Source organism: Hibiscus syriacus, unplaced genomic scaffold (assembly GCF_006381635.1).
Source record: "Hibiscus syriacus cultivar Baekdansim isolate YM2019G1 unplaced genomic scaffold, ASM638163v2 tig00110339_pilon, whole genome shotgun sequence".
In the NCBI taxonomy this organism is placed as follows: domain Eukaryota; kingdom Viridiplantae; phylum Streptophyta; class Magnoliopsida; order Malvales; family Malvaceae; genus Hibiscus; species Hibiscus syriacus.
Window position 1 is genome coordinate 1,240,316 of NW_024062692.1, and position 14,312 is coordinate 1,254,627.

General features: G+C 34.7%; 1 protein-coding gene and 1 pseudogene across 1 annotated transcript; both read left to right on the forward strand.

The window, feature by feature from the left end:
• The first annotated feature begins 254 nt into the window (after positions 1-254).
• Positions 255-10,894, forward strand: LOC120120552 (annotated as a pseudogene).
• Positions 10,895-11,406: 512 nt separating this feature from the next.
• On the forward strand, positions 11,407-13,734 carry LOC120120499 (pentatricopeptide repeat-containing protein At2g34400-like). Its single transcript, XM_039140139.1, has 2 exons — positions 11,407-12,332; positions 12,706-13,734. The coding sequence occupies exons 1-2, from the start codon at positions 11,437-11,439 to the stop codon at positions 13,649-13,651; spliced, it is 1,842 nt and encodes a 613-aa protein (XP_038996070.1). The 5' UTR covers positions 11,407-11,436; the 3' UTR covers positions 13,652-13,734.
• Positions 13,735-14,312: the final 578 nt, after the last annotated feature.

Below are 14,312 nucleotides of genomic sequence, written 5' to 3' on the forward strand. Positions count from 1 at the left end.
TAGAGTTGAAAATTGATTTGAATTAGGAATAACTCCCTGTCAAATTGAGTTGTGGATGTCTCCTCCATCGCAGAGTCGAGTCCATCTTGAAATGAGACTGAAGTCGTAGTTTGGAATTTGAATTGGAATGTGGCTTCTCGTTGCCAAATTGCAATCAACTTCGGTCTTCTTCTCAGTTTAAAGACCCTGGTTTAAAATTCGACTAGACAGTAGTTCCTTGAATCCACCATATGGTTGATAGGCCCTCGAGCTGAATGGAATTGAACTCGAAAGGTCTTTGTAGACAGATAGATGTTCTCGACATAAGCTATGCTACCGAAAAACGGTTTCTTGTCACTAAAGCACGGCTAACTCAGGTCTTCTTCTCGACTGTAACCGTACTTTGTTTCAAGGGAAACTGTCTCAAGAGAGACAAAATTTGTTTAAAGAGAAACTGTCTCAAGAGAGACAAAACTTAGTTCCAGAAAAACTGTCTCAAGAAAGACGAAATTTGTTTCAAAGAAACTGTCTCAAGGGAGATGAAATTTGTTTCAAGGGAAACATATTCAAAGATTTTGTTTCAAGGGAAACAGATTCAAAGATTTTGTTTCAAGGGAAACTGTCTCAAGAGAGACCAAATTTGTTTCAAGGGAAATTATCTCAAGAGAGACAAAATTTTGTTTTGAGTAAATTAGTCTCATGCGAGACGACCCCTTGTTTCGAGAGAAACAATCTCAAAGGCGATATGTTAAAGAAATCCTTTCAGAAGCTCTTAATCGTTGACTTAAGGAAGTTAAATATGTGGATTGCATGTTTGCTGTAACACTAAATCACTTCATCATGCACGATATCCTTCTTTGTGAAGTTAAAATCGTGGATGGCTCATTTGCTGTGAAATCGAGCTTTTAATTGGATGTCCTTCGTTGTGAAGTTAAAATCCACATTTGTAAATTGCATCTCTTTCGAGTTCAATATCTTTCGCCGTGAAGTTGAACTCACAAGCTGCAGATGAATGTTAGTGGTGAGCACGATTCCCTTCGTCGTGAAGTTGAAACCGTTGATGGCCCCTTCATTGTGAAGTTGAGTCTTAACTTGAATATCCTTCGTCGTGAAGTTAAAATCCAAGCTTGTATTGTTTCGAATCCAATATCCTTCACCGTGAAGTTAAAATTAGCTCTGAATGAAACTGGGAAGCCCCTTTGCCATGAAGTTGAGCTTTGAATTGGATATCATTTGCCGTGAAGTTGAAATCGTGGATTTGTGGGCATGATATCCTCCGTCTTGGAGTTGAAATCGTGGATGACCCCTTCGCCGTGAAGTTGAGCCTTGACTTGAATATCCTTCGTCGTGCAGTTGAAATCCAAGTATTGTATGTTGCTTTTGAATCGAGTATCTTTTGTCTTGATGTTGAAACTTGACTCTAAAAGCTTCAAAAAAATTATGTATGCTAAAAATGATAAATGTGATGCTCTTAAGTATGTCTAAGATGCATGCAAAATGAATTAATTCTGTGGAGCCTCATTTTTGTCTGCTGGTCTTGCATGTGGAGGAAAAACCTTCAGAAGATCTGGTCATTTCACATCTAGAATCCCCAAAGATGCCCCAATATTCGATGTTGAATCTCCGAAAATGCCTCAATATTTGATGTTGAATCTTCAAAGATACCCCCATTGTTCCTCATTTCTTACTTCAACATTTATTCTAAGCATGAGTTTTGTGTCTGAGAACCACATGTCATTTACGAAGATCCACTCTAGAGAGATTGTCTTATTTGAAAAGTGTTTTTCTTCTTCTTTTTTTTTTTGAGATCAGAAAATATCAATTAGAAGAGTTTTGAAAAATGTTTGATCAAAAGTTTTAAAAATATTGCCCCTTTATCGGTTTTATAGTTGAGACGAATCATAAAACTAGAGTTCATTGGATATCAAATAATTAATTACATGGTTAATCCTTCAATAAATTATAGTTATTTGACAAGTATAAAGATCAAAGTTATCTTTGGGAAATGATTAAGTAAGGAAAGGATAAAAGTCTCAGCTTATTGTGTTTGGTCAAAGGTCTGGCATTTTTTGTTTATTTGATGCCCAAAGGTTTGATGGGGGTAGCTTGTATACTCCTCTACTGGAAGTGTTCTCTGACTCTCAGATTTCATGGTCACCCTCGGATTGTGCGATGCCTTATCAAGGAATTGGTGCGATCGCCTCAGCTGCACAATTTTTATATTCGAGCCGCCTTTTCAGGTTTTCAACTCCAATCCTCCTTTGGTTTCAATATGTTATTCAGAATTTACGTGTTGAACCCCCCTTTGTTATTTTTCTCTATCATAAGTTAAAGATTTTAGAAAACTTTTTGCAAATAAAGATTAATCCTGATGGACAGGATGAAATCTGAAGATAGTCTCTTCTATTTAGAAATCCATGTATGATTAGAAGGGACTTTTAAGGCACGTATATGTAGGCCATGGTTCATGGTTATGAAAGAAAAAGATAAATAGGCCCAAACAAGTGTTTCAGGGTATTAAACCAATGATCAATTCATTTTGATGCCTTCAATTCTGTCTTGCTCAATTTGAATCTGCTCCTATGTGTTTCTCTTGATTTTCTCTGGATGTTCCATGATCTTCGAGTGAAGTGATTCTGGAATAATTGTACTTGATCAATCTCATAATTTGAATCTCGACGCGTCATTTGAATCGAGAGAATCGTTGCTTATGCGTCTTGTTTTTTCTCTCTTTTTTATTCTCTTTGCTTTTTCTTTATTTTTTCTCTTTTTTTCTTTTTGTTTTGATTAGATCTTCGCACTTGGTATTTGGTTTACCTTTCGGTATCTCCTTTGGATTGATGTCTTCACTCATGTGAGTAGATTTCTTCCACTTTGCCCCCCAGCGTGGAGGGTGATCCTTGGTTAGGGTTGAATCAGAAGAAAAATACTATAGGCTCAAAAGGGGACATAAGGGATATATATTTTCTCCTGTTGTGAAGGGATAAAGAAAGAAAGTCGTTCATCATTTCATACATGGAAGTCTTCACAGAAGAGGTATCCCCAAGGGGATATATTTTCAGAATTAATTTTATTTACATGAAAACAGTGTAATTAATGCATGATAGAATTATTTTGAATGAATTCTTCTTTCTTCTTTTTGCTCCCAACATGTCTCAATGTTCAGGCTCCCTGCGAGATGCCCCAAGTTGTGTCTTAAAATAATGTTCAAGGTCAAACTCAATGCCTTAGGTTTAAAAATGTCAATCTTGAGTATAAAAAGATAATTGTGTGACTTTATTGACTCAAATAAAGGTATGGGTATGACTCTTTGTGTATCTAAAAGATAAAAACAATGTTCAAAAGTTTCAAAGGGTGGTAATGTCAAAATCTGGTCTTTTGGTAATGACCATGAGTTATTTTGGGTAAAGAATCAAGGTATTTTATTTTAAGGTTTTAGACAGGATAAGAAAGGTCTAATCTTGCCATATGTCAAAAATCAATGATTCTTGAAGAACTAAAAGAATATTTAATTTATTTAATATTCCGAGAACTAAAGATTAAAACTCGTTCAATTATTTCACCTTAGAAGGTAGCATAAATTTAGTTGTTTAAAATATTAAGCAAACATGAAAGATTAAAAACGTGTTCAAACAAGACAATGCTCTCAATGCAAATGGTAGATGCAATGCCCCCGTCTTCGATTGTCCATGCCCCTGAATCTATCATGTTTTGGATCTTATGTTTCAGTGTCTTACAGTTCTCAGAGGAATGTCTGGAGCTTCCTATGTGGTACCTGCACACAACTTCAACATCGTAGCCCTTAGGATGTGGGGAATCTTTCTCAGATCATCCTGGCAGGCTTAGTCCTATAATCAACTGATCAGGCTCCCACTATACCGATTTCAGTTTTTTTCATTAATTGTTAAAATCTTACTTTCATGTGGTGTCACGTGATTAGGAATACTCCATCGAATCCTCCATGAAGAAATTTCATGTTTATGAAAATACTTAAAGATGAAACGTAGATACAAAATGCAAAAATGCATGAAATGTTCGAGGCATTGATCCGAAAATATGTCTGTTATTATAAATAATCTTTATTAGGACAAAAGTGTTTTATCTTTTAAGAGACAATAAACATATTTAAAGGTATATCCTGACTAAATCCTCTAGACCCGAAACAGGTTGACTAGTCTTCTGCCTTCTTCTGTCACCGGTTGAATACCCTGCTGAACAGCTCCAGCTTCTCTGGCTAAATCGTGCAAGTGACGAGCTACTTTTTGTACTTGTTCTCAGAAGTATCGAATGACTGCATCTCTGGCTTTCATTCTTTGCTGAACCTGTTCTCTAACGGAAACACCATTGAAATCCTCCATCAATCTTGTTCTTGTTGTCTTTGAAGGGACTCTCGAGGTCAATAACCTTTTACTCGTCTTGCCCCTGCCACCTTTGTCAACCCATTTTTGAAAAGTTAACTTTTGATGTACTTGATTATGGGTACCACCTCTTCTTGATCGAATGTGACAAATAGTTGCCTTGCATATTATCCTCATTTTCTTTCTGAGTCTTTTCTGACCATAGCCGAACTGCTGCGTTTTTCACCTCTTGTATTACAACCCCTTTGTCCATTAATGTAAATTATTTACGTTTAATGGACACATTTTTTATGGATCAACACCTATTTTGAATGAAGCAAATGATGAAAATAAAATGAAATAAAATAAAATAAAAATTAAAGGAAAATGTTAGTAAGATAAGGATAATAGAAAAATAATAATGAAAATAAAAGTCCTACCCCACATGCTTATTATTCCTACCCGGACATGATCTCTATCCCACCAGTTGATTTTGAACAAGTTCTAACCGCATAAATTTCTAGTTCATATGCTTTGAACATGAAATAGAGCAGGAAATAATATCAAAGCATCCTAGGGTTTGAAATGAGGTTTTGGGTGGGCTCTAATTCCGTGTAGTCTCCTGGTTTAGGTTCTAAAAAGGGTACTCGAGTTCTCCTTGCTAGTGCCCCCTTGGGCTTGCTAGACCCTTAGTCCTAATCCCATTACAAGATCATGTGGACTAAGTTAAACTCGAGAGGAAACATTCCCTTATGCCCGCACGGTGAATAAATTCACACGAAGACATAAGGTATATGAATCCCGAAGGCTACTTGCTAGGCCTGTGCGGTGAATAAATTCACACGAAGACGTCGCTTTCACCCCCACTTAAATAGGGTTCAAAGCTCAGGTTTAGAGTCTTATGTGAAAAACAAGCTTTGAAGGGTGAAATCATTAGAAAATGATTAGTACAACTATTTACTCGAAAATATAATTAAAAGTAAGCAATAAGGATCGAAATGTTACCTTAAAATTTGAACTTACCCTTTTCGTTAAAAATACAACTGGAAATTACCCTAGCCTGACTCACTTACTTATCCTCAGCAAAGTCTCCAAGCTATCGGATCCGTCTTTCGGGTGGGCCCCGGAATTGGGCTTCGACTTTGGAAAATGAATTGAAGTCGCCATCGATCGTTTATTTTAAAGCAAACGGGTTGATTGGGTACCTTATTTCTTACCTGATTTGCGTCTTACCAAAGATGTGCCGGATTCGGGAGTCGGTTACAATCAAGGAAGGGTTAGCACCCTTGAACTGCCCTTTCGGTACTATGTAATTTCCAGTTGGCTTTATTTGCGAAAAATAAAAATTTAAATTGAAATTTAAAAATTCAGTTCGAATTGTTTACCTCTGATCGATTGAAATTATTACTGGAAAATCAAAAATGTTAGATGGTAAATAAGAAAAATATCGAGTAAAAAAATTAATTAAATAATAATAATAATAATAAAATAATAGAAATAATAATACTAATTATCTAACTTAACAAACGAATTAATCAAATAACAGATTGCTTGAAGAATTCTAATCAATTTATTAATCAAACATGAAGAATAATTCTCTTAGTTATTATCTCCATTAAAATAACTAATGCCCGAATTAGTCTAATTAATATCATTATTACTACTTTAGTTAAAATATGATTTAATGGTGATTAATGACCATATTTACTCCAAGTTAGTAAGTTAGGATACACACAACACCTAATTATAAATATATGGAGACATTTAAACCAATGTTTTAACTACACTAATTAATGGCATATAAACCAAAGTTTAAGAAAAGGAAATCAACTGCATGCAAATCAATCATTGGAAAATATTAAATAAAAAAGCATGAGCCTTACTCAAAGTCCAAGCATTATGACAAACCATAAAAGCAGGACAACTTTCTGTTCCCGCTTTCGTTGGTTCAATCCAGTTGTAGATGGCTCTCCACGATAATACTATTGTAACTGAGATTGGCAGTTTGAGTTATCTCTGATTCTGTGTCGAAGTTGCTACCACCTGGTTTACACAATTTATCGACTTGACTGGATCTCTATTTGGTCTACGATCCGGGAGAGCTTCTCTCGTTTCTTGTTCGAGACCCCCAAATCCCTTAGTTTTCTCTCGTATTTCCTCGGGTATTTTCTTGTGAATACTCGTGTCCATCCTCCCCTTTCCGTGCATATTTACATGTAATTTATAGTACAAAAAATATTATTTTTAGTGGTTGATTCCGAGTAAAACTCGGTTTGTTGGTTGCTGGGAGTCCGACTAACACACGTCTGTGGCATTTGTTGAACTGCGAGAAACGGCCGGAAAAAGCAGAGGAGGGGTGGATGACATTGATTGTGCCGGAGGATTCGAAATTGGGTTTTGGTCTTGAACTGTTGGGTCAACAGTTTGTAATGGGCTTGGGCTGTGTGGGTTGTACCTAACAAAACAAAGGAAAAGTTTTAGTTTAAATAAAATAATAATAGTACTATATAGTTATTTAAGAATATAATATGTATTATGCAATATAAATACAATAATAAAATAATAAAAATAATATCTAAGGTCGGACGAAAATGAGTATCTACACACTCTAGATTACACTTGCATCCATTATTATATTCAAATTTTTATTTATAATGCGATAGATAATATAAAACCATAACCAAAAACCTAAGAATTTGTTCGATAAATGAGCAAATTTAATTCATTGGTATTAACATTTTCAGTTGTTTAATTATTTAATGTGATTGATAATAAAATTAAAAAAAACATTTCATTGAACTTTTCAATAAAAAACACACAAAAAAAACTAGATAGGGAATATAGTAAATTTATTATTTTTATCTTCATATTATATTATTCTCTAAATGAAAAATAAATCAAAATAATTTCTTATTACTACTTTGGATATTCTTAAACATTTTTATATTATTTTGTTTTTAATGTTTATTATTAAAATTTAGCAAACAATATATTTACAGGCAACACTTAATTTTCAGTTAATACTAAACAATTTTTATAACTTAAATTTATTAAATATTTAATTCAATATTTATTTTTAAAAAACTTAATTTTTTAATTTATCAAACAATGCCTAAATTTTAAATATTAATATGAAACCCTTAATTCAAACCATAAACTAAATCCTAAACTTCTTTTAATAGTATGATATAATTACAAGATAGTTTTTCTTCGGAATCTTTTTTTACCATTGATAATGCACACACCCCATACAAACGCAGATACATGAACTCGAGACCTCAAGGAAAAGTCAACACTCACTTTAACTCAAAATTTACATTATTCTTCATAATAAAACATATACATTGTATTGACCAATTGAATGATGTTCATGAACAATTGAAAATTAGTTTTTTTATTATTTTTATTTAATTATTATTGAATTGAAAATTGATGGTTTGATCGGTTCGATACCGGTCTAACTTTTAAAAAATTGGTTCTGATACTAAATCCTCAAAATTTTAATAATATTATGTTATTTTATATTAATAAAAAATTAGGATAATTAAGGTTGAAATATTAATAAAGAGAAATGATCTATTGATAAAAAGTGTATAATTTAAATTATTTGTGATTCCTATTTATACCAGGCTGAGCCAATCTTCAAGGTACGAAGCAGGTTCCCGCAACTGGCTGATCCACTTCTTAAAGGAGATTTCCCTAGGAAACGCTTGAATCAAGCAGTTACACTTGCGGCCATGTGCTTGCAAGAGGAGGCAACTGTACGTCCACTGATGAGCGACGTGGTCACGGCTCTAAGTTTTGTCGGAAACGGTCCACCGGTTGCAAGCACCGATGCTATAAGTCATGGTGAAGATAGTAGCTGAAGCCATTGAATGGGGTTCCAAGTACTTCCAATCACACTCCATATTATACGACGACGGATCTTGAGATTCAGATGATATTATTTTTTGAATAATTTAAGGATTTTTTAAGCAAACACACTGTAGATGTAATCACATGAACTCATGACCATTAGAAAGAATAATATTCCCTTTTACCATTATGACCACCTAATGGATTCACCTATTTGTAAAACTTTTCGTCAGTAATTACAATTATTTATAGTATTTAGCCTTTGACAATTAATAATTAGAACGCATACCTTTGCATGTTTGTTATCTATGTTACATTTTCATCTCTTCATCGTATTTAAAATATCACAATTTACATAATAAAATATTTTTTCTATGCATATTTTAATGAATTTGTGTCCTAATTAAATTATTTTTTGCTTACTGTTTTTTTTAAATTTAAAGTTTTATAATTTACTTCAATCATTCGAAGTTAAATTTATGTAGCAAAGCAAGGCATACATTCAAAGCTAAATTTAATAACTAAATCAATTTTTAACATAAACTTTAAGCTCTTATGAAATATAGGGTTTTACGTACACTGTTTGGAAGATTAAATAAATGATGCTAGATAATAGTAAATTACTTGGGTTTCACAAATATATGCTTAATTTGGAATTTGGAGTACTAATTTAGGGTTAATCTAAGGGTTTCATTTTCAGGGTTTCATGAAGCTTTGAACAATGGGACTTTATTCATTTGGAGAATATGAGCAAAAATGCTTCATATTTGCTCAATTAAGCCACACATGAGATAGGAGGAAACCCTCACCAAAAGGTTTGTTTCTTATGCTTTCATATAGAGATGGACACATGAATTCATGTTAGGGGTGCGAAGTTATAAAATTTTTAAGGAATACGAAATTAGATAATCAATAGAAAATACAAAAAAAAACCTAAAATATAAGAAATTTAAAATTTCTAGGAGGAGCTGGATCAATCCCTTTCATGGGTTGGAATGAAAAGATACAATTTTCAATATAATATGATCCCAAAGACTCAATTCTTCCTTCAAACCCAATTCTGTTGATTAATTACATGATTATACACCATTCCGTACTTAGGATTTGGGATTTAAATTGTAATTGCGATCACCTTTTTTTTACCTTGTGTCTATCATAATTACAGTAATAGAGGGTGTTATTGTGATCATTACGGGTATCGTGATCATAAAATAAAAATTTTAGATGACACCTATATCGTTATATAACAACCACTTTTTCAATAACGAACGCTATTTAAATTCGTGCTTAGAACTTACTTCTGTTACTTAATTTCTTTTATTGAGCTTTGAGCCTTGTACTAGCTTTCACTTTTCATCGTCCCATCTTTAGCAGATTTCTGAAAGCAAGGAAATTTGACCTCGATAAAACAGTCAGATGTGGAAGGATATGCTGAAGTGGAGGAAAGAGTATGGAGTAGATACTATCATACAGGTAAAATGTGCTCCTCTTATCATATTTAAACTTGTCTTAGTCAGTTATCTACCATACTACTTATGATTGTACAATGTAACTGTGTTTATATTGTTGTTTATGCAAGATTGACCCTGTTTATATCGAAAGACTCGGTAAAATTGACCATTCCAAGCTGAGGAAGGTTACTACAGTGGACAGATTTTTGAAATATCACGTGCAGGGCTTTGAGAAGGCTTTTGTGGAGAAGTTTCCAGCCTGTTCTATTGCTGCCAAGAGGCATATAGATTGCACAACCACAATATTCGATGTGCATGGGTTGGTCAGTGTTCATAAACTGAAGAATATATACAATTCATTCAATATCATGTTTCTCAGTATCATCTTCTTTATTATACAGAACTGGATGAGCATTCGCAAGGTGCCACATGATCTTGTAATGCGCATGCAGAAAATTGCTGGAGACAACTATCCTGTGGTGGGTTCATTGTTTCATTAAGCTAAATTATCATATACATTATATCTGAATTATTCATGCATGATATCCTGAACTGTTACAAATATCAGCATTCTTTCTGCAGACTTTACATCAAATGTACATGGTTAATGCTGGAAATGGATTCAAACTGCTATGGAATTCTTGATCCAAGGACGACGACAGAGATTCATGTACAAGAATTTTGGAACATGTGATCATGAAGAATATATAGTAAATTTATTCTATAAAATATTAGTGCAAAGTGGGGATTAAAGTGAACTCGGATTAAAAATGGGTGCTTAACTTTTAAGACCCTAGGATGTTGCAACGAGAGAAAACCTCTCGGAATTTTTAAGACCTCCGTGGAATAATCTGGTAAGCCTCCTACTTTTCCTTTCTTCCTTTCTTTTCAAAGATTCATGTACAATAATTTGGAACATGTGATCATGAAGAATATATAGTAAATTTATTCTATAAAATATTAGTGCAAAGTGGGGATTAAAGTGAACTCGGATTAAAAATGGGTGATTAACTTTTAAGACCCTAGGATGTTGCAACGAGAGAAAACCTTTCGGAATTTTTAAGCTCCTACTTTTCCTTTCTTCCTTTCTTTTCAAAGATTCATGTACAATAATTTTGGAACATGTGATCATGAAGAATATATATTATATACATCCTTTTTGGACCTTTGAGGGTTTGGTTTCAACTAATCAACTAGTTTTCTTTGATTATACAGGTTCTTGGGAACAAATTTCATAATAAATTATTGGAGATTATTGATCCAAGGTTGTGATTTCTCCTTTTTTATTTTCTGTGTTTCCCCGTCGTCGGACATCTCGCACATCGTCTTGCCTTTTGCCGCCGCAGTCGCCGGTGATGCATTTGTCTTGTCTTTCCTTCTTTCTTATATTTGAATTACTCCTCCTTGAAGAAGGCTTGAAACATTTTCCAAAAGCTGTTTATAAGTCAAGTTATAGAGCATATGTATAAGAGCAGGAACGACGTCAAATAAAACAATGCTGAAAGCAATACGATCATAACATAATTCAATTTTCACCAGGTGCAACAGCTGCGATCCGTAGGTTTCATTTTATTTGAAACAATCGTTGGCATTCAATCTTATAATGCAGAGCATCCACAGCTAATATCTTGATTTTATGGGTAATATCTTGATTTCTATTATCAAATGAAGTTTCTGGGCTTACGACCCAATAAGTTCACTTACCCTTTTCTATTTATCTCCTGTGCTAATCTTTTATAGCTGAGCCATGGGCAGTGAGGTCATTCGTCGATATTTAAACTTGGTTTCTGGAAGCTGAAATCCGTCGACAAGCAATGCTGAAAGCAAAATGCTCTTCATATCTGATTTCACGCCCAATCATCATTCCTGGGGAAACTCATTTCCAACAATCTTTTACAGAGAAGCTGTTATCCCTGTTAAAGAAATGCACTTCCACGAAGCACTTACGACAAATCCACACCCAAATGATCATCAATGCCATTCAAAAGCCCAAATTCCTTCTTTCCAAAGTCATTGACCTCAAGAACTTCGCCTACGCTTCTCTTCTCTTCTCCCAAATCCCGCAACCCAACGATTACGCTTTCAATGTCATGATCCGTGGCCTTACCACCACATGGAAAAACTACTCTGCAACTCTTCATTTCTATTATCAAATGAAGTTTTTGGGCTTACGACCCAATAAGTTCACTTACCCTTTTCTATTTATCTCCTGTGCTAATCTTTTAGAGCTGAGCCATGGGCAGTTAGCTCATTCGTCGATATTTAAACTTGGATTGGACTTTGATCCTCATACTACTCACTCTTTGATAACCATGTACGCTCGATGTAGCGAATTGGGTGATGCTCGCAAGGTTTTCGATGAAATAACTGAGAGAGATTTGGTGGCATGGAATTCAATGATTTCGGGGTATTCTAAAATGGGGCATGCGAGAGACGCGGTGGGGTTATTTGTGAAGATGAGAGAGGAAGGGTTTGTAGCTGATGAGATGACATTAGTCAGCGTTTTGGGGGCTTGCGGGGACTTGGGGAATTTAAGTCTAGGGATGTGGGTGGAGGGGTTTGTTATGAAACAAAAGATGAAATTTAATTCATATATTGTGTCTGCTTTGATTGATATGTACGGGAAGTGTGGGGATTTGGCGTCGGCTAGGAGGGTCTTTGATGCAATGCTGCCGAAGGATATCGTCACCTGGAATGCTATGATCACCGGGTAAGTAAATTTTATTCAGTGCAATTGTAGTCTCTAGTTTCTGTTTAAGTGCCATAGCATAAGAAATTTTCATTTAAGTTGGCCTGATTAGCCTTAGATTTACCCTATGTTTGAAAAATAAATTATTAAAGGAAGAGAGGGAAACGTTAATGAATGTAAAGGAGAAATTTATTTACTGTTTGTATCCGTTATGTTTTTAGAGAAATCAATCTTATCCAAGCCAAAGCCTTCTTTTATGCCAGATATAATGTGTACTAGTAATGGCTTCTTCTAGCAATAAATTCTTAAATAGTTCAAAATTTTATGATTTTTATATCAAATGATTATCTCTGTTGAACTTCTGAATAGAGGATATGTTGTCAATACATAATAGGTATGCACAAAATGGACTGTCAGATGAAGCAATCAAGCTGTTTCATGGCATGAAGGATGCAGGCGTTAACCCAGACAAAATTACATTGGCCGGAGTTCTTTCAGCATGTGCCTCAATTGGGGCCATTGACTTGGGGAAATGGATTGATACATATGCATCACAAAGAGGCTTACAACACAATATCTTTGTTTCTACTGCATTGGTTGATATGTATGCCAAGTGTGGGAGCTTGTATGATGCACAAAGAGTATTTGAAAACATGCCTATAAAAAATGAGGTTTCATGGAATGCAATGATCTCTGCTTTTGCTTTCCATGGGCGATCTCAGGAGGCTTTATCACTATTTGAGCGCATGTCAACAGAAGGTATGGATGCCCGCCCAAATGATGTGACATTTGTGGGAGTACTTTCAGCATGTGTGCATGTTGGATTAGTTGATGAAGGCTGGCGGTATTTTAACTTGATGAGCTTGTCGTATGGTTTAACCCCAAAAATTGAGCATTACTCTTGCATGGTTGATCTTTTGGCACGTGCTGGTCAACTGTATGAGGCTTGGGATTTCATTGAGAATATGCCTGAAAAACCAGATGAAATTGTATTGGGAGCACTACTTGGTGCCTGTCAAAAGTGCAAAAATCTCGATGTTAGTGAGAAGGTGATGCAACTTCTTCTGCAAATGGAGCCTTCAAATTCTGGAAACTATGTTATCTCATCAAAGATATATGCAAACTCAAGAAGGTGGGATGAATCAGCCAAAATGAGGGTGTTGATGAGACAGAGGGGTGTCAATAAGACTCCTGGTTGTAGCTGGATTGACATTGAAGGTCAACTTCATGAATTTCTTGCTGGAGATGACTTGCTATATCATTCAATTGAGATTCATCAAGTTTTTGTGTTGTTAAATGTGGAGATGAAGAGGGAAGGTTACATTCCAAAGGTTGATTAATGGATAGAATTAAGAGGGTTCAGAAACATGCTTTCCTCTTAATCTTCTCAATGCTGATGAAACACACTCACAATCTCTGTGGCAGGTGTAAGGTTGACAACATATTCAAATATTTTAACCTTTTCAAAATATTTTTTTCATAGTTATGGCTTTTAGCCACTTCTCACTTCTTGAAAATTACGTACTTGACCCTTATATTTAGTCTTCAAAGTTTAACTTTCAAACTGGTATGGTCCTTTTTTCTATGCCTATTTTAACACCTATTATCTGCCTAGTTTGATATGTTAGGATTCTTAACATTTGTTTTTTATCGATGAGTTAAAATAATGTGGATATGAGCTGTCAAAATTCCCGAGTAAATCATTCTTAGCATGGTAATATTCAAACATGCCTAGGTAATACATGACTTGTTTGCGGTCCCAAGAGTGTCTATTTGTCCGACAAACAGTTGTAGTTTTGGTTGACCATTAGTTCTTATGTTCATACACGTACTTGTTGACAAGGTATGTTTTTATATGTAACTAGGCACTGTTTGACTGTTTCATTTGCTGATGGTATTTTTTCTTTCATAGTTCCTTCTCTTACGCTGCTTTTGACGTGTTGGTGTTTATGGGTTAATGCTAGTTCCTGATATGTCCATTGAGGAACTACTCATTGTTGA

Coding starts and splice junctions, on each gene's coding strand:
- LOC120120499 (XM_039140139.1), top strand. CDS start 11,437: ATGCTGAAAGCAAAATGCTCTTCATATCTGATTTCACGCCCAATCATC. Junction 12,333..12,705: donor TGGAATGCTATGATCACCGG/GTAAGTAAATTT, acceptor AATACATAATAG/GTATGCACAAAATGGACTGT.